This window comes from Aptenodytes patagonicus, chromosome 1 (genome assembly GCF_965638725.1).
Source record: "Aptenodytes patagonicus chromosome 1, bAptPat1.pri.cur, whole genome shotgun sequence".
In the NCBI taxonomy this organism is placed as follows: Eukaryota; Metazoa; Chordata; class Aves; order Sphenisciformes; family Spheniscidae; genus Aptenodytes; species Aptenodytes patagonicus.
In genome coordinates, this window is record NC_134949.1 from 74,439,927 (window position 1) to 74,467,233 (window position 27,307).

At 40.5% G+C, this 27,307-nt stretch overlaps 2 protein-coding genes across 8 annotated transcripts in view; one reads left to right on the forward strand and one right to left on the reverse strand.

The window, feature by feature from the left end:
• PYROXD1 (pyridine nucleotide-disulphide oxidoreductase domain 1) overlaps positions 1-1,854 on the forward strand; it is a 19,072-nt gene extending 17,218 nt beyond the window's left edge. For 3 of the 4 annotated variants that reach the window (XM_076342584.1, XM_076342592.1, XM_076342601.1), the window contains 3 exons: positions 195-317; positions 616-753; positions 1,268-1,854. In XM_076342584.1, the coding sequence (XP_076198699.1) occupies positions 195-317; positions 616-753; positions 1,268-1,516 (510 nt within the window). In that variant the 3' untranslated portion in view covers positions 1,517-1,854. The remainder of the gene's footprint in view (positions 1-194; positions 318-615; positions 754-1,267) is intronic. The other variant, XM_076342610.1, reaches the window with a different exon arrangement.
• Positions 391-27,162, reverse strand: RECQL (RecQ like helicase). Of its 4 annotated transcripts, XR_012995684.1 has the most exons (16): positions 27,133-27,162; positions 24,798-24,870; positions 23,191-23,388; positions 21,087-21,266; positions 20,114-20,220; positions 18,941-19,139; positions 17,633-17,799; positions 16,985-17,066; positions 15,759-15,907; positions 15,556-15,673; positions 14,070-14,208; positions 13,062-13,153; positions 10,700-10,919; positions 9,682-9,811; positions 9,228-9,475; positions 391-3,807 (listed from the first exon to the last, which is right to left on the reverse strand). XR_012995684.1 is itself a non-coding variant. In XM_076342548.1 (15 exons), the coding sequence occupies exons 2-15, from the start codon at positions 24,811-24,813 to the stop codon at positions 9,287-9,289; spliced, it is 1,986 nt and encodes a 661-aa protein (XP_076198663.1). In that variant the 5' UTR covers positions 24,814-24,870; positions 27,133-27,162; the 3' UTR covers positions 391-9,286. The 4 variants fall into 4 exon arrangements, 3 of the variants coding, with proteins under 3 accessions (XP_076198663.1, XP_076198680.1, XP_076198672.1); XM_076342548.1 differs by having other exon boundaries at positions 391-9,475; XM_076342565.1 differs by lacking the exon at positions 27,133-27,162 and adding an exon at positions 27,000-27,055 and having other exon boundaries at positions 391-9,475.
• Positions 27,163-27,307: the final 145 nt, after the last annotated feature.

Below are 27,307 nucleotides of genomic sequence, written 5' to 3' on the forward strand. Positions count from 1 at the left end.
CATCCAGAAGAGCATCTTGCTGGGTTCCTGTAGTATTTATTGATATAACTTTGTCTTCAAATCTCGTGATTAAGCACTGAAATTTTTTTCGGAGTCTGCCGTAACAAGTGAGATGACTGTGTAACATGGATGAAGTTGAATTACTTAGTTTAAATGATTATTTTTCTTACTGCTGATCTGTGCAAATACTTTAGTTTGCTGTAGGTGAAGATGGAGGTCTTAATGTAGATAAACACATGCACACATCCCTGCCAGATATATATGCAGCTGGAGATATCTGCACGGCGTCGTGGGAACCTAGTCCAGTGTGGCATCAGGTAAATCAAATCATGGGATCGTGTGCTCAGCAGCAGTCTAATCTACAAAGTAAATTACATGCTATCACACAGATGGGAGAAAAGAAAGTTTAATTGAAGCGGAATCTAGCAAACAAGTAAATAATCCCGGGTGTGTTGATGACAGATAACTTTATCTCTGTGGCTGAAAGCCAAGCTGTTCAGCCTTTCTGAGTACAATGAAAATACGTAGTATGCGCTGATGAGAACAGCAAGTGTCAGTCACTGCGCAGTGACATGTGTCTGTGTTTTTAAATCTTTTTGATTTTTTTTTTTTTAGATGAGACTGTGGACTCAAGCTAGGCAGATGGGATGGTATGCAGCAAAATGCATGGTAGCAGATACTTTAGGGGAATCTATTGATATGGATTTCAGCTTTGAACTATTTGCTCACGTTACAAAATTTTTCAATTACAAGGTAAATACAGTCTAATAGTCTTAAATCACTGAGTAACACACGTATTGCTTGCTTATATTCACTTGCCAAAACTGAGTAGATGCTTTAATATTGACAGAAGTTTCCTCTATATAATAATTCTTAGTTTAGTTTTTCTGCATTCATACTAACTTTGAATGCTGAAACTGAAGAGGGCAAAGATCTTTACAGATATATTACAAATTTTAATTGGTGAATGACAATTGATCTATTTTGCATCTCTGTATATATTCCAGTTCATTAAGTTTCTGTTCGTGGATAAATTCAACACAGTTCAGCATGGTAACTGGTTCATTATTGGGTTTGTGTAGGTGAATCTTCGTCAAGGTGAAGATTTTTAATTCTGTTGTGGGTTTGAGAGCCAACGAAGGGAGGAGGTTCCCTAGGGACAAATATTTCCCTGTTTACCTCAGTCTTTTGAAGCTTAGACCTGTTATCAGCAGAAATACTAAAAGCCACTGCAATGATCTTACAAGTGCTTTTTTCCTTCTGTTAGGTGGTGGTTTTAGGGAAATACAACGCTCAAGGCTTGGGTTTAGACCATGAACTCATGCTGAGATGTACCAAGGGACAAGAGTATGTTAAAGTCGTGATGCAGAATGGCCGAATGATGGGAGCTGTGCTGATTGGTGAAACGGACTTGGAAGAAACCTTCGAAAACTTAATTTTAAATCAGATGGATCTTTCAGCCTATGGTGAAGATCTCCTGAATCCAGATATTGATATAGAAGATTATTTTGATTGAACAAAACCCCGTTTTGGCACCAAATAATATGTTTTATAAAACTGTTTCCTCAGGATTACCAGAAATGAGGGATAAATGCAATTCCTTATTAAGATTTTGCATTGATCTTGTTAAAATACTGACCGGCGAATTAAATTGATCTGTGTAGAAATGCAGCAACAAAAGCAAGTGGATTAGTGTTGGCAAAAAGTTTTCATCTAGATTAGATGAGCATATGGGAACAGGGCTAGAACAGTCTTAAAAAGTGGGCTTCACTGCACTGTTAAGGTAGCACTGCATTCACTTGAATGCGAGGTAGCCTTCACTTTCTAAAAGTAAATAAAACATGTTAAATCCCATGCCTGCCTCATAGCCCCCTTCTTCCCCAAAGCAAGCATGATTCACCTGCCATGGTTACCAGAGCGCACTTGCCCCATGGCTTGCTGCCATGCATGTTCCTCATCCCAACCAGTAAACCACCCTTGTGAGCCAGGATGTGATGGTGCTGCCTTACCTGCCTAAAGCTACCTCCGGACTTGGGTGGTGTGAGTATTGGCTAGGGTGGGAAAGCCCCTGCTTCCTAAAACTACTTGCTCAGGTGAACATTTACAAGGCGCTCACAGGGTGTGTTGCCACCCCACTAGCACCCTTCCACTGCTCAGACCTGTGAGTACTTGCCACAGGCTTCAAGACTCCTATTCCAGCTGAGGGTACCTTCTCTCTTGAGCTGGCTCAGATTAACAGAGGACATCTTTAGGGCACAGGGTGCTCGGAGCTCTCACTAACTGGAATGTGGTCTGCAAATATACAGCAAGATGGATGCTTCATCTACACCCACCCCCCATAAGTTTATTTCTGAAATAAATGTATTTTCTACTCGGATAAGTACAGAACACAAAAACTTTGAACAACGAAAGCCAGGATGAGTTGTCAGTTGAGAGCAGCTCTTTTACTGCTTGTCACTTCAGTCGTTCAGGTGCTGTGGTGCATCCTGATCTGATCCATGTGTGGTGCACTCCAAGGAAAGGCAAACATGACAGCACTGGTGGATGTCGCCTGCAGTGGTCTTCCCTGTCAAGAGCCTGCGGAGCAGGCTGCTCTATCCAGATGATGTGGTAGATGGTACTGGATGCTGTTTTGCATGCGAGTCCTGTATCCTGACGGGATTCTTCATAGACAACTATTAGTCACTTAATGAAAACGTGCATGGGACTATGTGTCTTGGCTGCTTTCTGCCCTCTCCTCATTTCCGCTGTCATGCGTGTCAGTTCCAGGAAGGAATTTTTGCAGGTACTAAGCTCCAATTTGATTTGTGGTAGCTAGTGACAAAATATCTACTATTAAGTTGCAAATGGGGGTTCAAGCTGTCTGTTTTCAGTTGTAACTAGCTCCCTGGCTGTATGTTTAGTTAGTTACACAAGATGCACTTTACTAATAGTGATGTGTATGTACAGGCTTGCTTCAGTCAAGTTCCTTCTTTAGTTGCTAGGCATAATTTAGTGCCTAGGTGATAAAGCCAAACAACTTAAGCTATTCCTTAATGTCCTCTCCGTATTCCATAGTGCCATCCATGGACACAGATTGTTTCATACTAGCTTTTGTGTTTGTTCTACAGTTGCTACTTGGGAGTTGCTGTTTATTTAGGGACAAACTGGGAACAGTTTGTTGTACTCCACTAAATGCAAAGTTGGCAGTACATACTGAGACTTCTCCCGGAAAATCACTCTAATTATTTTTTAAGAGAATGACTGTTTAATTAAATGACTTAATTCCACTTTTGGCAAAGTTTCTAGTTAAACAATCAGTGAAATACTAAGTTGCAGTCACTGACAAGATTCTACCAGAAAAATGAAGAGCATGTTCTTAATCATGTTTGGTTTATATTTAAGTTGATATATGTCTGAATGTGTGTTGGGCATCCAAAATGAAACCTACCAGAACTTAACATTTATAATGAGTTTGAACTTGCCTTACTGATCATTGGCTGCTAGGATCTTAAAAAATAATCTAATCTAGCGTTCAGCCTCACGTGTGAAGTCAGCAGTAGCTGTTGGGTCTTTACCATTCTGGCAGCAGAGATACGTGTTTCTGGAAACACTGGTGAACATCAAAGGAAGTCAACAGGTATATATTTCTACTTCACGTACAGTTAAATATTCTCCCTGCTGAAATGGGAGGCAGAAAAATTCTGTAGCTGAAGATTTTCTTTAGTCCACAGAGATTGCTGAGGAAAGAGATTGTGACCCTTCGTGTAGAATGGCCGCAGTTCAGCTAGCAGGATGTGGTGTCCTACATTACAGGTTGGGTTAGGCCTGGAAAGAAGACAACTTTGTGGCACTTACTTACTTAATTACACAATGCAGAAGGTACCACTGAGCAAATGAAACAATGTTGATGCACTTTAAATAACCCACTTCAGAGGATACTGATTATATAACCCTAAGTACTTCCTGACTGGGAAAAGCAGGAATGGGGAAAAAAGCTTATACGAAGCCCTCCATTGCAAGAGAACCGGAGCTTTTGATGTACCCTGACATTGCTTGTACTGAAAAACATCAGCTGTTCTGAACCCCTCAAGCACTCCTTCAGGTTTATTTCAACATCAGAAAGAAAGTTTTCACAGAGTGAGAACAACCAATCACTGGTACAACCTCTGCAGGGCAGGGGGAGGGTCCCCATCACAGCAGGCTTTCAAGACACACCTGGACAGGGTGCTGATAATCTGGCCTAGGCTCCCTTTCCTGTGAGAAGTTGGACCAGATCTTTCAAGGTCCCTCCCCACCTGGGCTGTCCTGTGATTCTGTGTTGTTGGAATGCGGAACAGCGCTAAGCCACAGGGCTTGCTCCTTGTTTGGAAAAGAGTATCACTTTCCTCAGGTCTACTTACTGTATGAAAATCAACCTGCCATTATTATGAAGCTTTTCCCTGTATATAATTAGTCAAATGTAAATACTAAGATGTAAATACATCTTAAATACTAAGAAATTATTAAATACTAAGTAATGTCTTGAAGTATGTGTGAGAGAGGGGAGGTCACATGGTTCTAGGTTGGGATCCATCTCAAAGGAATTAATAAGGGTAATTCCCTAGTTACCAAATATATCCCAACAGCATTTTACAGTCCTGGAATTAGGGGCTCAGTCTACAAGAAATTGGAGGGGAAATCCAGAACCCTGAGGGGCAAGGAGAGGACCACTCGCTCTTATTTGTAACTTCTGTGTGGTTCAAAAATTCTTTTTAATAAAGAGTGTAACCACAACAGCTGCATTTCTGAGACTAAGCACTGCTTAAAGGTTAAGCATAAACAAAACCAAAGCCCAGCAGTTGTTGCCACTCAGGAACTGAAAGTCTGGACAGAGCTGCTCTTCAGGCCTTTTCCCCTCAACCCAGCTATTCTTGCTCCCAACTCTGACAAACACGAGTGGAACTGAAGCACCGGGTTCTCAGTAGCAGCAAAAGGCCTCATTGGTTACCAAACACTAGGATTTCAGTAGTGGCTCATGTTTTTCCAACCTCATCAAGGTAACAGCTCAAGCATTCTTTGTATCGTCTATCCCTTTGCACCTAGTACACTAACATCTTCCCATGTTCAACCTTGGGTCCTGACGGCGTTCAAATATAATTTTTCTGCCTTTCTAGCAAAAAAAAAAAAGTATCGGTTTCAATCTAATTCCAAACTTCAAAATTCTACCACAATTTCTGAATTACCAAATTCCCACTACTTGTGCAACATCTTAAAAACAACTTCTGTCTTCTGTTCCACTCTTACGTTGTAATCCTGAGTGATTTTTATCACCTTTCTTCTCTCGACTGTTACAGTTTTGACTAAGCTTGCATTGAACCTGTGTGTTACAGAGAAACGCACTCTGTGTTCACCCCAACAGGTATTTAATTGCCATCAGCCACTGGGATTTGCGGGATGAGGTGATGTAAGAACATTTGCAGCAGTAAGCGCTGGCTCTCTCTTACCTTGACAGAACCAAGACGTTACATGAAAGGAATCATAGGGGAGTCGAAAGAGACAGGCTGCTCTTTGGTGGAGACATGCTACTTTAAGCCACAGGCAAGCTGTGATACTCTCCCATAGTTGCTTTCTCTTTTCCATTTCCACAGACAACAGGAACGTAAGCAAATGGATAGGTGGAGTAGCAAAGTTAAGCAGCTAGAATTCAGAAACCTCCCAGAGATAAGTTTAACGTAGCCCACATTTAGGGCTTAAAGTAAGCAACTTTCAATGCAGTCGCGTTCCAGTGCTTATAGAGGAGAAGAGTATTTCTTAGGACAACCAGGTTCACTGCTAAGTAGAATACAGATCTGTAGTTGGAACATAAGCCAATTCAACAGGGGAAAAAAGAGGAGAGAAAAGTATGTCTTGAGTGGCATTTTTTCCTGTATTTCCCATATAGAGTGTAACTTTTACAAAGGGAACAGCTGAGATCAAGAAAAGTTGTCTTGTTTTTAAATATCAATTTAGGTACTTCTGAAAAGCACAGGAAAGGTAATTTTCTGTTTGAATGACAAGCTAGAGAAATCCAGTTCTAAGAGGAACAGATTTTAAAGGGATAAATACATATAATACTTCACAAAAATCTCTACAAGTCAGAAGTAGTGCAATGTTGTAACAATGCCCTGTTGAAATTCTTCTCTGAAGTACACTCAAGTACTCAAATATGCTGTAGTAGGTATAAGTATTGCAGAAAAGGGCCACATCTCTGCTCAAAACTGCAGTAATGGTGATGTCCACCTGGACTGGAACTACCGCCCCTGGCAGAGCAGTGGCCTTGACCCACACGCAGCTCCAGGGGAAGGGTGCTGCAGCAGCCCACGTCTCCGGGTGTCGGATGTCTCTCCCTGGGGCTGGCGACAGCAGCCTCACTGGCGGGAGCTGTGCTCTGGTTGCAGTGCCAAGTTGCTGGGTGAAGGAGCTGCAGGAGGAGGTGAGCAGCCTGCGTAGCAGCCAGGAGGAAGAACAGGAGACTGCAGGGTCTTCACAGAGATGCTGCAGAGCTAAGGGCCACCCAAGCCCTGTGCTGCAAAGGAGGAAAAACCTTGAGACTGCCCTCGCAGGAGCAGTGGATGGAGACCCCCACAGGAGGGAAAGCTGGAAACCTCATTTCCAGCAACACAAAAGGGCTCCTTTTCCACCTGCAGCTCTGCCATTGCAGAGTAGGTACAGTGCCCTGAGAAAGAGGAGGATGACTCCACCAAGGAATGCGTTGATACCAGCTGAACCTGAGCCAAGCATTCACACAATGAAGAAAAGGAAGATGAGAGTTACCAGAGAATCCCTCTTGTGGGGGACAGAGGCCCTCATTGACTTGGAGACATCGACAGGTTTGTTTCTTACTAGGTGCCCAGATCCCAGATGTTGCTCAGTGACTGTGATTCAGAATTTTAAACTTGACAGAGAAGCGAGGAAGACATAGTAGAACCACTACCCTGGACCTCAGGAGAGCACATTTCAGCTTGTTCAGCGATCTGCTTGTCAGGATCCCAGGGAGACTGCCCTGGACGGCAAAGGGGCTCAAGAAGAGCTACTTGATTCCCAAACCACAACCTCCTCAACACACAAATAGTCTTCCTATGTGCAGAAGGTAAGCAAGCCTGGCAGAGGGCCAGCACAGGTGAACAGAGAACTCCTCAGCTAGCTCAAACACAAAAAGGAGGCAGAAGGTACAAGATACCCAGAACAAGTAGAGACATTGCCTGAGCACACAGGGAGGGAGTTAGAAATGTAAGAGCTCAGCCGGAGGTGGAACTAGCAAAGGATGCAAAAGGCAGTAAGAAGAGCTTCTAGAAGTACCTTGGCAGCAGAAGGAAGGGTAAGGAAAGTATGGTCAGAGTGGTAGAGGAGCTAGTGACATGGGACATGGAAAAGACTGAGGTATTCGCGGTTTTTGCCTCCTTTTCACCAGTAAGGTTTGCCCTCAGACCTCCCAGGTCCCCAAGCCTACTAACAGTCCGTGGGAGTAGAGCAGTAGAGGAAGGTGGAGTTACAGATCACTTAAGCCAATTGGCCGTACGCAAATCCACAGGACTGAGGGGTGCTGCGGAAGCTAGCTGAGGTCAGCACAAGACTATCACTTCTGAAAGGACTTGGAGACTGCGGGAGGTTCCTGACGACTGGGAAAAGGCGAGTATCTCGCCCATCTGCAAAAAGGAGGGTCTAAGGAGTTACATGCCAGTCAACTTCACCTCAGCCCCCAGAAAACTTAAGGAGCAAATACCCCAGAAGACATTTTCAGACATATGGAGGTGACTGGGAACAGCCAGCTAGATCTACCGGAAGCAAAGCATACCGGATCAAGCAGACTGACTGAGATAACTGCCAGTGTGAATAAGGGGATAGCAATGGATGTTGAATACCTTGACTTTAGCAAGGCTTTTGACATTCCCTTACAGCTAGAAGTATCAGTGAGCTATAGACTGGATAAATGTACAAGGTAGGCAGAAAGTTGTCTGGACCACCTGGTTCAAAGAATCAGGATCTGCGGTACGAAGTCCCAACCGGTGGCCATTTACTAGTGGCAACGCTCACAGATCAATACTGGGGCCAATATAATTTAGGGTCTTCACTAACAATCTGGATACAGGGATGGACTGTGCTCCAGCCAGTCTGCAGACGACACCAAGCTTGGGAGAGCCGTTGATACACCGGAGAGCAGGGCTGCTATTCAGAGGGACCTAGACAGGCTGCACACATGGGCTGACGGGGACCTCTAAGTTAAAGGCAAAAGCAAAGTCCTGCACCTGGGATGGAGTAACACCATGCAACAGTACAGGCTGGGGCCGGACTGGTTAGAAAGTAGCTTTGCAGAGAAGGACCCAGGTTCCCGGTAGATAACAAACTGAACATGAATCAGCAGTGTGCCTTTGCAGCACAGACAATATTAACAAGAACGTAACCAGCAGTTTTGGGGAAATTGCTCTTTCTGGGTATTCAGCACCTGTGAGATTACAGATAGAGCACTGGGTTAAGTTTTGCACCTCCCAGTAAGAGAAACACACTGATGCACTGGATTGAGTCTAGCAGAGGGCTGCCAAGCTGCCTAGGTACTCGGGGAGGAGAAGCAGGGGCTTAGAGAGGAGAAACAGAGCCCTGGATTTCTTCCAGACTAAAAAAGAAGAAAGCCGGGGGGAGGCAGAGCGATTGTTGTGATCTTGCTGTTGTCTTCAACTACCTAATGGAAGAGCATAGCAGCAGTGGGGCCAGACTCTTCTTGGAAGAACACAGTGATAGGGCAAGAGGGAACAGACATGTTGCAACACAGGAGATAACAATTAGCTCTAAGAAATACCCTTTTTTCTTTTTTTTGGTCATGAAGGTGGTCAAGTACTGGAACAGGTGCTGAGAGGGGTTGTGGAATCTCCATCCTTGGGGACGGTCAAAACTTAACCGGACACAGCCCTGAGCAACCTGTTCCAACTGGACCTGCTTTGAGCAGGAGGTTGGACTAGATGATCTCTGGAAGTCCCTTCCAGCCTGCGTGATTCTGCAATAGTGTTACTATACACTACACTTCCAAAAGAGTTCAAAAGGTAACACGGTAATTATTTGCATTTTGTAGTCGGTGCTGTATTGTAAGATATGCACCAGTTATTTTTATATGAAGCATTTTTCCCTTGACTACTAGACTTTTGAGGGTTTTAAAGATACTTGTTTCCCTGCTGCTTGTTTTTATTAAAAAAATGCACAAAAAATACCATTACTAAAACACAAACTGAACTTACACACTGGATTGTCCATGGAGAAGCAAACATGATTAGATCCTAAACGTAGTCTGTGAAACTCAGTCAAGAACTACTGGTTGGTCATCTCCACCTGCCTGAAGCTTAAGCTTCTTTGCTTTTAAGTTAGAACCACAGTTAGGCCGTTTATGTTCCTGTGAATTCTTCACCGCTGAATCTTGGACAGTCTTTGAAATAGTCTGAGCATTTTCTCTGCTTCCTTTTGAATTCGAAGACTGAGATGGTTTGTCCTGTAAGTTATAAACAAATCTATGAAAATTCTAACATTGTTTTCCTTCTTTTTCAGTGTTCCCACACACGAGAGAAGATAATGAGATCTATTTTAAATCCTGTTGATTGCATTACTATGAAAAATATATTGAGCAGATACCAAACTATTAAAATAAACTATAACAGAAAAGATATCTACATAGCAAGTCAGTACAGATACAGATACCTTGTAAACACTTTTCTTGTTTGTTATCCCTTGTATAGTGATGACATGTGCCTCATTTTTCAGCAGACTTGCTTTTGGTCCTATCTTCAGGTAGGATATTGTAGCAAATGCCGTGAAGCTGAAGTCTTCCCTGCATAAATTAAATCACTGTCATAAGAGAAGGTTGGAGACAAAGACAGGCTAGACCATGCAGGGGAAAAATGGGACACGTTAACCCTTCTGATGGATGTTCCAAATAGCAGCTTGATTCTGCTTTATCTATTCAAGTGGACAGTCACTTAATTTAGAGCGAGTCTGGCCAACGCTTAACATAGTTCAGTTTGTGGACCCTTACACACACACACGCATGTCAGTCTGTTGGAATACAGGGAGAAAAATGAGGAAAAAAGGTGTAATGACTCATCTGCTCACCCTCTTAAGAGTGTAAAAAGTCAGCTGTAAAAACAGATGCCAAAAAAATTTAAGACAAAAATAAAGGGATTATATATTTGATTTGTAGAAATTCTTTGAACTTCTAAAACTGTATGAAAAGACAAACCACATACCACACAGATAGCCAGGTTACAAGAGAAGCACTGTTGTTATTTTCACTATGCTTTCTTAAAATTTCTGAGTACCACTTTCCACATTCGCCAGCCTGTCCTGCTTAGACTTCAACTGGGCAACTCCATTTGCTTTGCTTAGCCGTGGAGTGTAAATGAGACTCCATATAAACCGCAGACTTCTCCAAAATGAAGCCTGCTGCAGATTTAAAGGTTCAACCCGAATACAGAAGACCTCAGCTTTTTAAAATTGCAAGAGATGCAGCATTTCAAATGCTCCTCCAATTTTTGTTTTAACATTTTGAAGCAGAAGTATAGTAATCTTCTGAGGTTTTTTAAATACATTAAGTGCATCCAAAATAAAGGCTAAAAATGAGACTACGGAATGTATCCATTAATATGATACAGAATTAACACGAGAGTAAAGAAAAATGACTACTAGATGTTAAAAAAAAGGAAGCGGTCATCTTACATACTTCAGATACTGCTGCAGCAGTAAATGGGCAATAATCCTCTCCAGTTCCTCTCGAGGGTGCTTTGGTGGAGTAACTTCAGCCACTCTGAGTTTTGATACGCCTTTCCCAGACCACGCATCGATTAATTTCAGTGGCGTGAGTTTCTCACTCATGGTTTCAGCTTGCTCGAGTATCTTGATCAGATCCCTGCAGTATCCTGTTATATCTATTTTCTCACATGCTACAAACGAAAGTGAAGTAATATTTAAATAGCAAGTTATAGTTATTTAGATAGTAACCATATATACATTAGGTGTATTTATATGTACATCTATAAATATATAAGTGTGTAACAAATAAAGCTGTAACTTTTAACAAATAAAGCCGTAACTTTCCCTCTGTCAAATTAGGATGTATTTGTACTCAAACTTACATTTATCTTTCTACTTCGTTATTAGAACTCCAGTCCTGCAAACATTTTTACATGTATTTAACGTTACAAACCACACAAATTACTTCAAAGAAGCATAAAATCTGTAAGGTAGCTACTATGTTACTCTGCAGCTGGCTTCCTTTTCCTCACCTACAGTATTTATTATGGAAAGAATAGAGAGCAAAAAGGAATTGAAGAATAAGTGAGACATTTCTTCTCTCAAGACATGAACAAAATGAGATGGAAAAAAAGTATTGATTTCATTATACAAATTAGCTTCATCATGACTAATTATTCCGAGCACTAACACAACCATGTAGTACATAATGATCGTGCTTCTACTGCATGATCAGATCGTGGCACAGAATTACCCCAACTGCCCCCTCCAACACTAAGAGTTAAGTACTGAAAAACTAGTACTACTGCTAGGTTTCCTCAGACCTTGCTTACATATCAAAAGGCCCTGAGGGTAAACCAGCAGTAAACAAGATGTATTTCAACCATACTTCATCACACAGCTCCTGTAAGTCTTGGGTACAAGCAAGCTCCATACTTTTCTCAACCTCTGATCCCAGTACAAATTTCAACTAAGCCCCATTTCCAACCAGAAGATAACAAGACATTGTTACTTGCATGATTTTGCAAAACAGTTTCATTACATAGATATAACTAGCTGTATAAAGAAAAAAAAAAAAGAGGTTAAATATCTTTGTTTTGTCTACTTTGGGGGGTACCCCCAAAAACTGTACAAGGAAATAAAGTCTAGTTGTGAGAACAGCTTTGAAAACAGAGTTGTTCCTAAGTTTTTCAAGTGCTGATCACTACGTTATCCAAATGCTTTGCAACAGATATGAGGTATGAGGAGATGGTATTTTCCACATACTACAAGAATTCACCTGTTACTCAAAGAAATTTAAGGTGGTTTTGTATGTCTAAGAGAGATGCCTAAGACCAACTTTTCCTCAGCACTCTTTTCAGAGCTTCCTAGCTTTGTATGGGATTTCCTGTGTCTAAACCACAGCTCTCACTGTAAGTGCAGCAACAGATACTTCGTGCATCTTCAGAGATTTATGGCTTTCTGGATGGGTAACAAAAATGACAGTCAAAGCAGCCAATGATCACCCTTGAAAGTGTAGTTTAAACCAGCTACCCAACACTGTCCAGGATGTTCGTAGGCAAAGCAGCAAAAGAACTTACGTCCCAGAACCATGTTCTGCTGAAACCATCCTCCTTTACCATGCAGCAGCAGGTCTTGTTTCAGCTCATCTCCTAAGTTCCCTCTACGTCTGGCCCATATGCCTTCCCTCTTATGATCCCAACTTTCTTCCAAAGGAAGAGCACACACTAGACAGACATTGTGCTGCTAGGGCTAACACACGGCAAAATCCTGAATTAGCATGCTCAGTTGTTCTGCACAACCATCACGCGCAGTCCTCGCACAGGTAGGTCTCATGAGCATGCAGCACTGAAATTCTCAGAGGTTTTACCAGGCAAGTTGTAAAAGGACATGCAAACCGTGCCTTCTCAGAGCTTAAGTGTGAACAGTTTGGCATGCAGAGAGCCAGAGACTCCTTCTCAAAACAAAGCTTTCACACCCAAAAAAAAAAATCCTGAAAGAAAACATACCAGAATCTTTTTAAAACAGGTAAGCCGATTTCCCCCTTGCCCCAGCTTCACTTCTGGGAACAGGTGAACGGCTGAGCCTGAAAGATACCAAAGTGTTTGGCCTCAGGCAAAAAGCCAAACCAGGAAGTACCCTGCTAAACACCCTGAATTTGACAACACTAAGACACCAAAAACTGATGTTCATAACAAAAGTTGAACCTTGGAAACGGGCGGTGTTATGAGCACACTTTACAGAAGCTGCTCACAGTTTGTCTAAACTAGATACTTCTTTAAGCCAACCTTCTCCATGTTCTCTTTCCTTGGTTATAAAACCAATTTACTTACAGTTCTCTCTACAGCAGTTATCACACATTCTGTTGCAGTTTGCAGAATCCCATACTTCATCAAAATGATGGGCTATGAGGACCCGGCGACACCTGAAAGAACAGAGAGCAAAGAGGGACTGTAGAACAAACATGTATACACCTGCGTCATAAATCATGAAAGTGGCAAAAAGAAGGTCCCTGGGTCAGCTCATATCTCAAAACAAGCATGAAGAATTATCTCCAGAAAACTCAGAAAACAAACGCTGCAACACAGTATTTATTCCCTGTCAGTTACACTAACAGGAGTAACTAGTAGGTTTCAGCAATACTAAACACTGCTGTAGGAACAGCTTGATTAAAGCAGAAAAGTAAGTATAATCTGCAATTCCAATAGAATGAGAAATCATAAGAATATGAACTAATTCTTAGACTGAGGCCAACAAAGGCTATAGCAAATGCACGAGTTGTCCACAACATAGATCCAAGTGTTTTCCATGAAGTATTCAATACAGCTCAGTGCAGCAGATGAAGCATTAAACACATGCAGATTCCTCTATGGCCCTGAAACACTGGTACCTTAGAGTAAAAAAACAAAGCATTCCAGTATTTGCTCTGAATGGGATTTGAAATCCAAACACTGTCTGTTGACAGATATTTTATCTCAACATAACTGCTTCCAGAACTTTATCCTGAAGCTGACAAGCACGCACCAACATTCAGTTATGTGCAAGAATACGCCTACTGAGCAGCCAAACCACAAGCTCCAAACTCAAGACTCCGTCACAGTGGCAGTGTTTCTGTAGTGTGGAGGGGTTGTTTTGTTTTGTTGTGGCGGTTGGTTTTGTGGGGTTTTTTGTTCAGTGCTTTTTTTTTTTAAAATACCCTCTAAAAAAACCAACAAAAGTAGCCTAACTATCTAAAAACTAAGCAACCAAGCTTAGTTTTTTTTAAAATACCCTCTAAAAAAACCAACAAAAGTAGCCTAACTATCTAAAAACTAAGCAACCAAGCCACCACAGTAACTTACTTGTTCATATTCTGACAGTAAGACACCATATCATACAGCTTCTCTTGCCCTACATTTTCCATCACCACCATTGAGCTGATTCTGAATATATCTCCAAAACCGTAATACAAAATGCAGTCAGCTTTTTGGTCATCTCTACCTGCAATGCATTAAAACAAACAAAAAATTTAGACTTAAAGTAAATCTCTTCTAAAGTTTAAAGTATAGCGTTTTCTGGTACAAATTCCACTTATCTGCATGGGCTTCTGCAGCCCCTTTATAGAGAGTGCATGACTGTAACAGAATACCAAGCATAACATGTTAGCCAATAGAACATAGCATGATGCAGACTAGAAATAAAATAGATTTAGAACAGTCTTCTACAACTACAGCATCAAGCAAACTGAAAATACTACACAACGAAGATTTTTACCCTTTAACAATTAAAATAAAATACTGATGTCATACAGAAAGTCAGTGAAATCACCATTTTCTCACCCTAACACCTCTTGGAAAATCCTAGCCAAATACACCTTGAAGCCTAATTCTTATTTGATTAAAAGACATTGTGAGCTTCAAATACCTTGTTAGGTATTAATGGTAATACATAAAGAGAGAATTAGGTATAATTTAACAAAATATTCCATTTAAAACCAACTGTGTCTTCTATAGCTGAACTTGGATCATCTCTTCCTTCCCGTTGCCCACCCCTCCCAATGATGTGCTGATGGGTGCCCTCCTGCTGTTTACAAGACCCAAAGAGCAGAAAAGGTCTAAAAAACCCCTAAATTTTTAAAGATTTAACATATAACAAAAAGGAACTACTTCACTTGGATGGGCAGTCAAGGGGAAAAAGGAAGGTTTCATAAGCTAAGTAGTGTGTTCAGGCAAATGAGTAGCAGTGCTTAATTAATCCCCTCCAGAAGAATCTCATTTAAACTGGGTTATGAAAAAGAAACACACAAAAGCTTGCTTTAATCACCTCAAGTTGATACACATTGTGAAACAACTATTTCAGCACTTACACGGCCCTTGTCTCTCTAGCATAAGCAGATGCAAACTCCCACAAACTTTGATGACTGTTGTATTTCTTAGGCCAGCATTAAGGCCAATTTCTACATACAGGCATAGTTAAAATCTCAACCAAGTTGCTATGCAAAGAAAAAAAAAAAAGTAACCCTTTCTGTAACATACATTCGATCAGTCAATGTCATGTTATGACATTCTGGTAAGCCACGGACGTCACAATAATCAAGTAATGAAAAACATGCTGAGTAAAGGGCGAGGTACTCAGTTACTCTTTGCTACACTGCAGTAGAGAGGCCTGAGATCACGAATGTAGTTTCGATTTGCTTTAAAGCCTCTTTACAGAGGCAGAGTGGCATTATACACTTTGGAACCTGTCTCAAAGACAAGACGCTTTGCACAAATGGCTGAAATCAAAGTACAATTTTATTGGTTTAACGGATGTAAATGGCTGCTTTGCGAAAGCCATTTCCTACAATACCTGCACGTCCACTCTCTTGGTAGTAGTTCTCCATGGATTTGCTCATAGAATGATGAATTACAAACCTCACGTCAGGTTTATCAATCCCCATGCCAAAAGCAACAGTCGCCACTACAACCTGAAATAAGATTAAGAAACCATCAAGGTACCAAAACACAATTTGTTTAAATGAGACATAAGTCTGTGAAAAGTATCTACTTAACCTGGATTTGATTTGCTGCCCATCCTTTATGAACTTTGGTCTTGTATTTAGCGTCCATGTTTGCATGGTAAGTCCCTGCCTTGATTCCCAGTTTCTGCAAACTCACAGTAACTTGCTCAGAATCCTTCTGAGAAAAACAGTAAACGATTCCTGCACAAAAGTGAAAGATGATTTATTGTAATGTCTTAAAAAAACACAAACAATCCCCAATTCTTAAAAACAACCTTGAAAGTTTTATTAACTTAAAAATAAATAAATAAAAACCAGTGAACGATCTTTGTGCCTGTTCAGTCTGCAGTATTGGTAGCCACGAATGGAACTTCAATTATCAGCTTTGACTTGTAGGCTAAAGAGAAAACATGGGTGCCAACCCACATAATCACGGAAGCATTCTATTAATGTTCAAGGAGGACAACGGTTATTAATGCTTATGTGAAGGAGTGCTGTTCCTTATGACATCTATGACATGTCACCTGAGGTTTCAGATAAATCTGCTTTTTGTCATTAGTCAGTCTGGGCTAAGTCAAGGATTACACGCAAAGCCATGTAATTTGTGATCATCTTAGCACAGTTTGTACTCGGGGAGCTGCTCATCACAGCCACAGAGTTCCACAGCAGAGACAGGGACAGACTGCTGCTCCGGAAAATTGGGTTCTGTTGCCCTTGTAATACGGCTCTCCTCTTTATTTGCACTACATAATTTACTGACTACACAAAGTCCAACCTTTACAGTTCTGCTTTCTTCATAAATGCGCAATTCACCCCACCATGCACCCATTCTGGGCATTGAATAATACATGAATCTTATGATCAAATATGAAAAAGAAGTGTTAAAGATAGTAAGTGTCCTGACACACAGATACTAAATGACATACACATGATATAAGAACATTCAGATAACCTTTTTTGAGCCTTGTTTTTACAAGCTTAAAAATTGCTATTATTCTTATCTATGTAAACATTGTTTTATATACATCAACATTGTATTTCAATACTTCAGAAGATGTAAGTAAACTGTAAAGACACTTAAACACTAATGAATGAAAAGAGTAATTATTCAAGATATGGGTTTTATTAAAATTTCATTTCTTTTAATGCTGGATGTTTAATGTATGGTGAAGGTAGAATTTCTCTACGTGTTTCAGGATCCCTTGAAAGCGTCCCTGTAACGCTTAAGATTATAAAAAAATAACATGCTGCTTTTTCTTTTTTTAAAACACTTTTTACCTGAGAGTCCTTTGTATCTTCCATTAATGATCTTAACTATGTCTTCAATGAAATCTTCATTATTTGAAGGCTTATGCCGAACCTCAAAAATATAATATACACATGCCAGAGAGTTCTTCAAGCGGGCACACAGTCTGTCAAACAATCCTATTATTCTACTTCTTCCAATACAATAAACACAACTATTCTGCCATTTATCCAAACTCACTATATTCTTTTTGTGTACAGTCAGATTACATCTCAAAAATCCATAGGAAAAGAAACCAAAATCACAAGTTTTCCCATGAAAAACAATAAAAGAACCTGTGGTCAAACTGAAAATACAATACAACACAATAAATCACAACTTTTTGTAATCATATGGCATATTTTCCAACAGGTTGTAGCAGTCTGAGCCTGCTACCTACCTCTCCCCTGTACACAGTCCTATCCGCTAAGCCTTGCTCACAAAGACAGAGCAGCCCAAGTTCCTCTGCAGATGACAGCAAGTTCAGCAAGATGAAGTCATGAAAGAACATCATCATCCAGTTGAAAAGCTATTTATTACTAAAACGTGTAATTGAAAATCTATTCTAAAATTCATCAGCTGTAACTTACAGAAGATAACACGACTGCAACGCAGTCAAACAAACAGGTAATAAGACATACCTCATAGTAAAGATTGGGCCGGTTGAAAGAAGCAGTAAAGGTAATGCACTTCTGAACATGCAAAATTTTCTGAGCATCCTTTAAAACATGATTTGTAGCAGTTGCTGTCAATCCAATCAAGGGAGCATTGGGAAACTGTCTTTTCAAGATACCAAGAGACTTGTAGTCTAAGAAAGAAAACAAAAAGGGGAAAGAAAAAGATTTCTCATACCACAGATCCAAAGTTAAAAAAGATACTCATGTAGATAGCATTCAATGGGGTAATACTGCAATAAATGTTATTACTGATCAATTTACCACAGAACTAATTGATACATCCAAATGAAGTAATAAGAAGGTTGCACTTATCAAAATAGATGCTTTCTCTTCTAATTGAATTTCACAGAAACAGACACAATTCAGAAGGCAAACCATATTGAAATAGAAGTTCTTAAAAAGTTAGAAAAACCATTAGCCAACATTCAGGTTATTTTGCAGGTCTGTTTTTAGAAACAGCTTTTCAGTAAACACAGCTTTGCTAATAAACAGGCAATGTAGAATTTGGATACATAGGCCAGACTGTACTAAGGAAAGATTTTAAAGGCTCAGTGCTGACAATCACTTGCTGCCTTAGAACAGAAATGCAGCCAGAGGTACACATCTAAATTCCACGTTGCCTGTTTAACTGGCACGGCTTCTTGCTCAGACACCACTTTTTAACACAACTGCAAAGGTTGACTTTACAGTTACTATTGCTTCAAATCAGATTTTCTTTCAAAGGCAAAGAAACAGTAACCAGTAAGTAACAGTCTTCTAAAACTGACAAGATAAGAAACAGACTGAAGCACACTTTCTTTCCCTGCAAGTCAAGGGCATTTGTTTCAACTTGCTTTAAAAGCGATTAAAATGTATCTCATGAATTTACGAAGTGCTCTACCTCTGTCACCCAGGGTGTGAGGGAGCAGTGTACAGAATGACACTTTTTCATGTAGCAGTAGATTAAAGATGACTGTATTGTCCATATTAAAGATGGCAGCCAAAAACTTTCATTTCATTAAGCTCCAATTAAAATAAACTGAATTAGGAGCTTTTCAGAATGCTGACAGCAAAATCTACATTGAAATCACCCCCATTTGCGTGAACTTAGCTCCTGGACAAGGATATAGTCACTTCTGAATTAAATTTAAAGTCCGTGAGCCAACACAAGTACTTGCCATACACTAAGTATTTACTTAACACATCAGGAAAGCACCTGGCTTTATTTCAGGCCTAACTCATTATTTATTGATGCCTGAATAACACTGCAAACTGGATTTCTAGTGAGCATACCAGGCCTGAAGTCATGGCCCCATTGACTACAGCAATGGACCTCGTCTACAGCAATGCGAGCAAGACACCCTGCTTGATAAGCCTTCTCTAGCTTTGACATGAACATTTTGCTTTTTGCAATCTTCTCCGGGGTCACATAAATGAGCTTCAGTTGCGAATTTCTGTTTAGCATTTCAGTATGAACCCACTTCACGTGTTCCTGTTCAAAACAAAAGGAGAAATCAGGGGCTAACAAACTAGGACAACACACTGAAGTCACTTAGTACTAAGATTCTTAAGAAGTTATTAACAATACATAAGGGGTAATTAACAGAGACTGATAAACTGTTACATAGCATTCACCACTACTATAAGTCTTTGCAGATCATCATTATATATAAAATGTTTGTTTTAATACTTGGAAAATCTGTCACAGAACTTTGAAAAAGCAAACTATTGAATATTTGTCTTTGCTTCATCATGTGGTATCAGTATTTTCCCAATAAACTATAATGTACCAAACATGCCTGTGGTACTACAAGTGTAAAATAATTTCTTACACACAATTGTAGTCTTTATTACTGAGTTTTCAAAGCGCTCTACCTCAAAGCAGGCTCCAAGTTTGGCACACTGCATCAAGCCACTAACCTATCAAATCCAGTGTCATGTGCAAGTTAATGACCACGGCCTCCTGGTAGTCAGGAAAATATATTTCATTGTAAAAAGCAATTGACTAATAACAACCTGGGAAATAAGTTGCTTCTTGGCCTCTGGATCAAACAGCTTACCATCCTAAAGTAAGATAAATAATTATATGTAAAAGCCTGCGCTGCTCAACATGTTACTAGTGGACAAAAATTACCTACTCCAATCTTCTTTTAAGTCTAGAAATGGAGTCAAAAAACTACAACACACACCAGCGAAAGGTACTTCACATCCTCTAAATAGTCCCATGAAACCTATTTATTCCATGAAAGGTGTTGGTTTACATGTGTTCTTGTCATTAGAACAAGAACGCAAGATACTTATTCACATTACCCATATGACAGCACATGGCTAGCAAGATACTGTTGATAGAATGGCATTAGCTAATAAAACTGTGCCATTCATTCAGTATTCATAAATAACATACACACAGGCAAGACGCTGACACATACACCACAAAAACCATGAAAACTTGGCAGTTAAACATACCTTACTGCTTGAGGCATTTAATAAAGTTGCAGAAATACCAAGCTGTTCCAAAACCATGAGCTGATCTTCCATAAGTGATATCAAAGGACATATCACAAGTGTGAAACCTGTAACAATCAATCATTGTGCCGACTGAACAGTTCAGATGTCACAAATATCTCCTCTAATACTTTTTACTAATGCATCAGCTCTGTTCTGAAGGAACTGCCAAACGTGATTGTAGCAGATTCCCCTCCTAGATAGCTGATCAGTGAGGCTAGGTCACACAGGGATACTTCTGATCAACTGCCTGGGACATGCACCTTCCCTCAGAATCTAGACCACAAACAACTGAGCTGCAACAGAGCATAAGAACCAATATACAAAGCAAAGTTGGATTCACACCTGTGTCGCGAGGTGCGAATTTACCACACAACTAAGCAATGCTAGGTATTGGTAAATTTGGTCTTTGTAAATAAGTAAGCTTCCATGCAGTTGGACGGGTTATTTTAAAAAAAAAAAAAAAAAAGCTTAAAAACTAGAACTGGATATTTATTTTTAAAAATTAATATGCAAAGTCTCTCCCAAATAATCTGAAGCTAAAACTTTAGAGTGGAACAGACAAATAACAGATATCCATACTTTAATAATTTATAGTCTGTATATTGAATTAAAAGAGAAAGAAAGAAAAAAAATAGTCACAAACTTTTTAAAAGTTCTTCCAGTGTTTAATAACATAACATATTGAGAGGAACTAGATAAATTATTTAAATCTAAATCACATCTAAAAGGCACATCTATTTTAAAGCTGCTATTGCTCCTTCAGAGAAAATAGAGCAAAGCAAGTATTTCTAGTAAATCTGTCTCATATCTTTGCTCTTTTTCCCCCGTATCGTGATATTAGACACCAATATAATGTTCATTCTCCAAATAATTATAAAAGAGAGAAAATAAATCCAATTGTTTGTATGTGACCTTTTCTTCCCTTACATACCATCAGAACAGACAGCTGGTAACTGATAGCAAAGGCTCTTTCCACCACCTGTGGGCATGACAAGAAATATATCCTTTCCCGCCATTGCAGCATTTACTGTTTCAAGTTGCAAGGACCTAAACTTCTGGAGTTTAAACTTGCTCTGCAGTGCAGTTTTTATCTTCTCATACCACGGAAAATCTGTTAAGGGAAAAAAAACCAAAGACGTTTCATAACGAAGTTTGTTAAAATATAAGAAGGAAGGGCAATTTACATATACAGTAAGTAAATCTGGAAGCAATACAATTTTAGATCTGGTAAAGTGTTCAAAGATTCAATAATGGCACACAAAAAGCTACCCACATCCTGAGTCTCTATAAACTAATTTCTAAGGCGGACCTTTGAAAGCCCTATGAAATGTAAACACAATCCACCTCCAGACTAAAGGCTCTCATTGCACATAAATGTGAACTAATGCTAAAAACTCATAAGCAGATGAAGAACTTTGAAGTGCTAATGACCAAGTTAACTGATTAGTCCAAAATTAAATGGAAATGAGAAGCCCACCCTGAAAATAAGTAAAACTAGTCACTAAGCCCTACCACAGTCTCACTACTAAGTTGCCCAAATGCTTCCCTCACACAAATGCAATGATTACAAATAGTATAATGAAGGCAGGGCTACCATTTTTTCCATATATTCCAGAAATAATAAGCATTTATTAAAAAAAAAAAAGGGGGGGGGAGGGGAAGTTTAATCTTCCCCAAAATAATCACCCCAACATGCTTATAATAGTTTTTTCTTTTCTTCAATAAAGAGCTAAAGACTGCATCATTTAAAGACATAATACTGTAAGAACTTAAATTTCAGATGCATCGGGAAGCATATTAACCATTTTTGTATTATTAAAACTAAAATGCAGAAAAAGTGTGGGAACTCCAGGGTACACCGCATGCAATGCAAGAATTAACTTTGCGACTTGAGGTGACATTGCTTCCTAATTTGCAGAGATCACAGCCAAGATCCAAGGCTCTCTGAAACCAAGAAAAGCCTCCCACTGACTTCAGTGAGCTTTGTACCGGGAACAAATTTAGCTACTGTTCTTATTCAACACGTACACAGCATCTGATTGCAAAGACGTTAGTTTTCATACATAGGAGGAGAGAATTATGTACAAAGTCACCCAAAACAAATCGATTTGTTCAGTAGCATCAATTTGCAATTATAAAGTAACAGTATTCTTACGTTTGCATAACACTTTTCTCAAACACAGACAAATATGGATTAGACTACAAAATTAATTTCATTTTTAAAAAAGCCAAAAAGTGGAATGCATACAATAGATACAGGCAGAAACTAACAATGCATTTCCAAATTGCAAGTGAAGTAAAAGAGGAGGGAAAAAAAATAATAAAAAGATGTGAATTGAATTTGGCTAGGCATAACATGGTCAAGACCCACAAGCTATCCAGGACCTCAGTTAATGTTTAACTTGAAAGACAGCACTTCCAAAAGAACAGCAGCCCTCACACCACCATGGGACACTTGCCACTTGGACTAACTCTACCATACTAATGTATTCTGCGTTACTTTTGGCAGTCAGCATCCATCTAATTTGCATAATTTGGTAAGACGGTGAGGCTACATAACCCACGGCAGACACACCAATGTCCTACCCACTCAAGCAAGAAGAAACACAAAGACAGCAAGAAGTAACTTTGAGAGTGCAAGATTGTTGTTATCAAATCCTGAAAAGACCCAGAGTAACTATTTTTAGAACATAAATAAACAGGGAATATAAGTATTGCAATATATCCAGATTGACTCTGGGATTCTTATAGCAAATCAACTCAAGTTGTGACTTTGCAACAAGAAAAGAATAAAAGTAGTTATAACAGGCCATTCTTGTGATAATTCTGCCCAGAATAACTCAGATTAGTATTTAGGAATGTCCAGGGAGTTAAGTACAAACATTACCCTGTGTAATTAAGATGGCAGGTCACCCAGCTGAACAAAATCAAATAGGACAGTATTGTTATCCAAACAACGCTCTGTAGGAACACATTTTTCCCCTACTGAATTAGTTTACTTCTATGTTAGAATATTTGAATTGGACTCTGCAAACCTTTTTTGTTCCATGCCTCGGCTGAGGTTTCGGTGTCTTTACTTCCACCTGCCTCCAAGTCTCCTGAGGACTGCTTTATCAGACTCTTTACCCTCATCTTCTTTTGAATGAGTTCCTGCTGTTTATCCACAAGCTCCTGAATCTGCATCTCCACTGCCTGCAGCTCATTTTCAATGGAAACCAGTACCTCCTCTAGCACTGGAGGGAAAAGCAAGGTGAAGGCAGAATAGAGACCACAGTAACATACTAATCCCAGTTTTAAAGGATGTTGTATTTCATTGGTTGATTGAGAACGATCAAAATTAAACACAAACCAAAAGCATCTGGAGACACAGACAGCCTGACAGGCCCACCGATAAGACTATAGCATCTAATAGTGTATATGCCATGTAAAAATACTTAGCAAGGCTTAACAACATATTTCTTGTATTAGTAGGTCATATATACGCAGGTGTGCTGTAAGTTGTCATCTCCGATACGGTGTATGAGAGATATGCAACACTATCGCTGCCTGCGTTGATTAATAGAGGAAAAAAACACGTCACAATCCAGTTTCTCAAAAGCGGTGCATCTCCAGAGAAACACTTGAAATTATTTTCTTTTCTGCAGATGCGTGTTAAGCAGTGAAAAGCATATTGCATCTGGCCTGATATTAAAGCTGCTGTTACAATGAAGACAATGGGAACTCCAGCCAATTCCAAGGTGAGCACAACATTAGAACATTTTTAATAGAAATCATTTACATGTGAGAAGCAACATTAATCTCAGCAAGTAAAGGTCTGCTGAAGATGCAAATAGGGACATTAGCAAAAAGCTACATTTCATGCACCCAGATCTCCCTTCTATGCAGAACCAGAGGATCTGCTGAACGTCAAGGTTTGAACACAGAGGACAAAAGCTTTTGCGAACACAAGCCATTCTTCAGATCTGAAAAAGCTGAAGCAAATAGTCCCCAAGAGCTTGGGTTACATAAGTGAATCTTTGGCGAGAATTTGCCTCTTTACATCTTTACACGCATCTGTGTGAATTACGGATTGTGTTCTAGAATCCAATCCCCAGGGCTTAAAAGAATAATTAACACATACCACAGCATGCCAAACGTGTATCAATGTTTCAGAGCCAGGTCAGAAAAGCCTAAGAAGAAATGTCTTCCTCCCCCCCCATCCCCATCCCCCGCAAAACAAGAGATTTTGGTCCAAGCACAGCAGATATGATAATCTGCTTATGGAAGCAAAAATGTATGATATGGAAAAAGATAGCCTCATAACAAGTGGCACAAAATGGGGATATATGTCTTCCTAAATGTCCACTGTTACTCAGCAGGAAAGAGTTGAAAGTACCTTAAAACATGAAGCATATTTCCAAAATATTGAAAACCAAGTAATTTCCTTGACAAACCCGCTTTTGTTTTAGTTTTTATCTAAGAAACAGAAAGTTATCCAGTAAAAGAACTTTTTCTTCAAATCTGAAGTATAATAACATATACCCCAGAAACTCTTTTCTGCATATGTTAAATTCATATAAATAACAATCAGTAACATCAGGTGATTGTGTCTGTTAGCTAAAAGATAGCAAAATGAACATATTGGATACTAATTTTGGATTACCTGCAACAGCTGCCATCTTTGGAGGTTAGAGAACGTTATCCTTAGGAGACCTTATTTAACCAAGCAACTGTCACTAAGAATAAAATAAAATAAATTAAAAAAAAGAGAAAAATTATTTCATGAGCAATGCTTCTAAACTTAGAACAAATTTACTGCAAGAGATTCTTCATTAATATAGGTGTTAATATAACACTTTAAGCACTGGTTCATTTACTCTGCCTATATAAATATGCCCAGCTAGATGACAACACACTTTTTCCCTTCTGCGAAAGGGACAGATACCAACTCACAACCAATTCCTAAGGCTATAGCTCGCCAGCCTTCTAAATGAAACCAAGTGAATTTTGACCAAGTCATCAATTTTCTACGAGAGGCATGGTCTAATATGGACTAGTCATTCACCTACCTTCAACCTATCTTTTTTTTTTTTCATCTCTTCAAAGACTCTTTTACAGAAAAGTCTGAACAAATTATATTGCACCCCTTAGAAAAGTAGCCACTATAACACCTAGAGGATCTTCTAGGAAGAAGCTGAAAGGTAGTTTGGTTCAGAGAAGGGGGACTGGTTTTGACTAGATCATCAGTGAGATGAACTTAGAATTCTATTCATTGGCTAATTTTTTGAACAATGTTCTTTGCCGTATTATATGCTAATAATAAGAAACCTGATATTCTCTCACCCTTGTTGATTTTGGAACTATTTATTATATACACGGCAGCCAAATCTGAGGGAAGGTGAAAGGGAACAAATTCAGCAGACCCTCACTATAAGCTGATCCTAACATAACACATATTTCACTGCGTTCCTATAAATGGGGGGAAAATATATATATAATAAAGAACGTGGGAATAAAACACTGACTTTGCCAGAAGAGGTTATAATTAAAAATAAGTTAAAGGCCCACACTTTGGAAAGAAGTTGATTATTGTATAAGATAACTCAGCAGCGTCCGGGTCACCCATATAATTCAAGTTACACAGTTCCATCTTCATACCTCCTGCCACTTGCACAAAAGTATTTGGAAATATTAGTCTCCCCAAAGTACATAGCAACTAGGGACATCCAGAAATATCAGTGGCTATGGCACAGACACACTGTAAATGCAATATGCTACCTCTACTCCCCCTGTAAACACAATCCTCACAAATATCACTAGGCTGATAGCTCAGGAAACATAAGCCATTTTCTTACCCAAGGAGTGGGAAGAGAATGAAAATTACCTACGAAAGTTTCCCGATGCGCTGCTAAAGGTCCACAAGTCTTTAATTTAGCTCCTGTCTCTAAAAGAAGTAGCTCAGCGTAGCTTATAATTGATTCTATACCACCACTGCCAAGAAAGACCCCCAACTACCATTTGATTCCTCAAAAATGCAGTTCCTAAGAAACTGAATAATGACGAGCTCCTATCTTATAAACCACAGTGGACAGAAGGCAAGTGGAAGCATCTTGCCCATTAGGCAGTTTTACCCCACTGTAAAACCAGCAGAATTCCTGTGAGTTCATCCCATTGCAGCCTTTTCTAAACAGCCCACCAGTGGGGAAGAAGCGGCCCCTGAGCACGAACACACTGGCCATGCCTAAAACAGACAGGTTAGTAACCAGCATCGCTTTCCACCCTGCACAGATTTAAATCAGTGTCCTAGCACTGGCAGCTTTCTTACCCCACCTTTTATATAGCCTCCAAATTAAAGTTCTTCAGGCCCAACTCTAAGAGGCGAGCGATGTTGGTAGAGCATTACCAAACAAAGAACCCTTAAAACTAGAGAATAAAACCAACAATAATTGCGTAAGTATGGCGTATCATCTTAGCAGCAGTAGAAACCCCCCATCCCGCCATAAAACCCTGAGAAGCCACCTTAAAAAAAACTCGTTAAGAGAGGGGAAAAAAAAAAAAAAGGCAAACCGACAGCAGGGAGGTACGGTTACACCGCCCCTTTCAGCCCCCGCCACCCGCAAGCCCAACACCAGCCGCGGGCCCGAAACGCGGGGAGCGCCCGCCCCACCGAGGCGGCCCCACGCCTCCAGCGGCCCGTGGCGGAGCCGTCGCGACCGGGCGGGGAAGCCACCGGCTCGGCGGGGCGGAGAGCGGAGCGGGGGCAGGCAGCGCCGCGGAGGAAGGGCGGGGCGGAGGCTGCCGGGGCCACACAGGCGGAGGAGGACGCGGCCGGCAAACCCGTGCGGCCGCCGCCGCGCCTCGTTACCCCTTTCCTCCCGCACGACGGTTACAGCCCTGGCGCGCGCCGCCGCCCGCCCCCCGGTTAGTGCCGGGGCGCGCGCTCCCGCTCCGCCTCCGCGCTCCCGCGTGCCGGCACGGCGACTGCTCCCCACTCCCACCTGGACGGACGGCCGGCTCCCAGGCCCCGCCCCCTCCCCGTTCCGCCTCTTCCGCTGCCGGCTTCCCCCAGCCAATCGTCGAGAGAGAACGAGCGCGTGGGTGACCACGCGCGTCCCCTCTCCCCCAACCAGCAGCCGCCCCGCGCGTCTCCCGTCGGCTTTAATGAAAGCAGAG

Coding starts and splice junctions, on each gene's coding strand:
- RECQL (XM_076342548.1), bottom strand. Junction 17,067..17,632: donor GGCCCAATCTTTACTATGAG/GTATGTCTTATT, acceptor TATATTTTTGAG/GTTCGGCATAAGCCTTCAAA. Junction 13,154..14,069: donor TACTGTCAGAATATGAACAA/GTAAGTTACTGT, acceptor CTGTTCTTTCAG/GTGTCGCCGGGTCCTCATAG.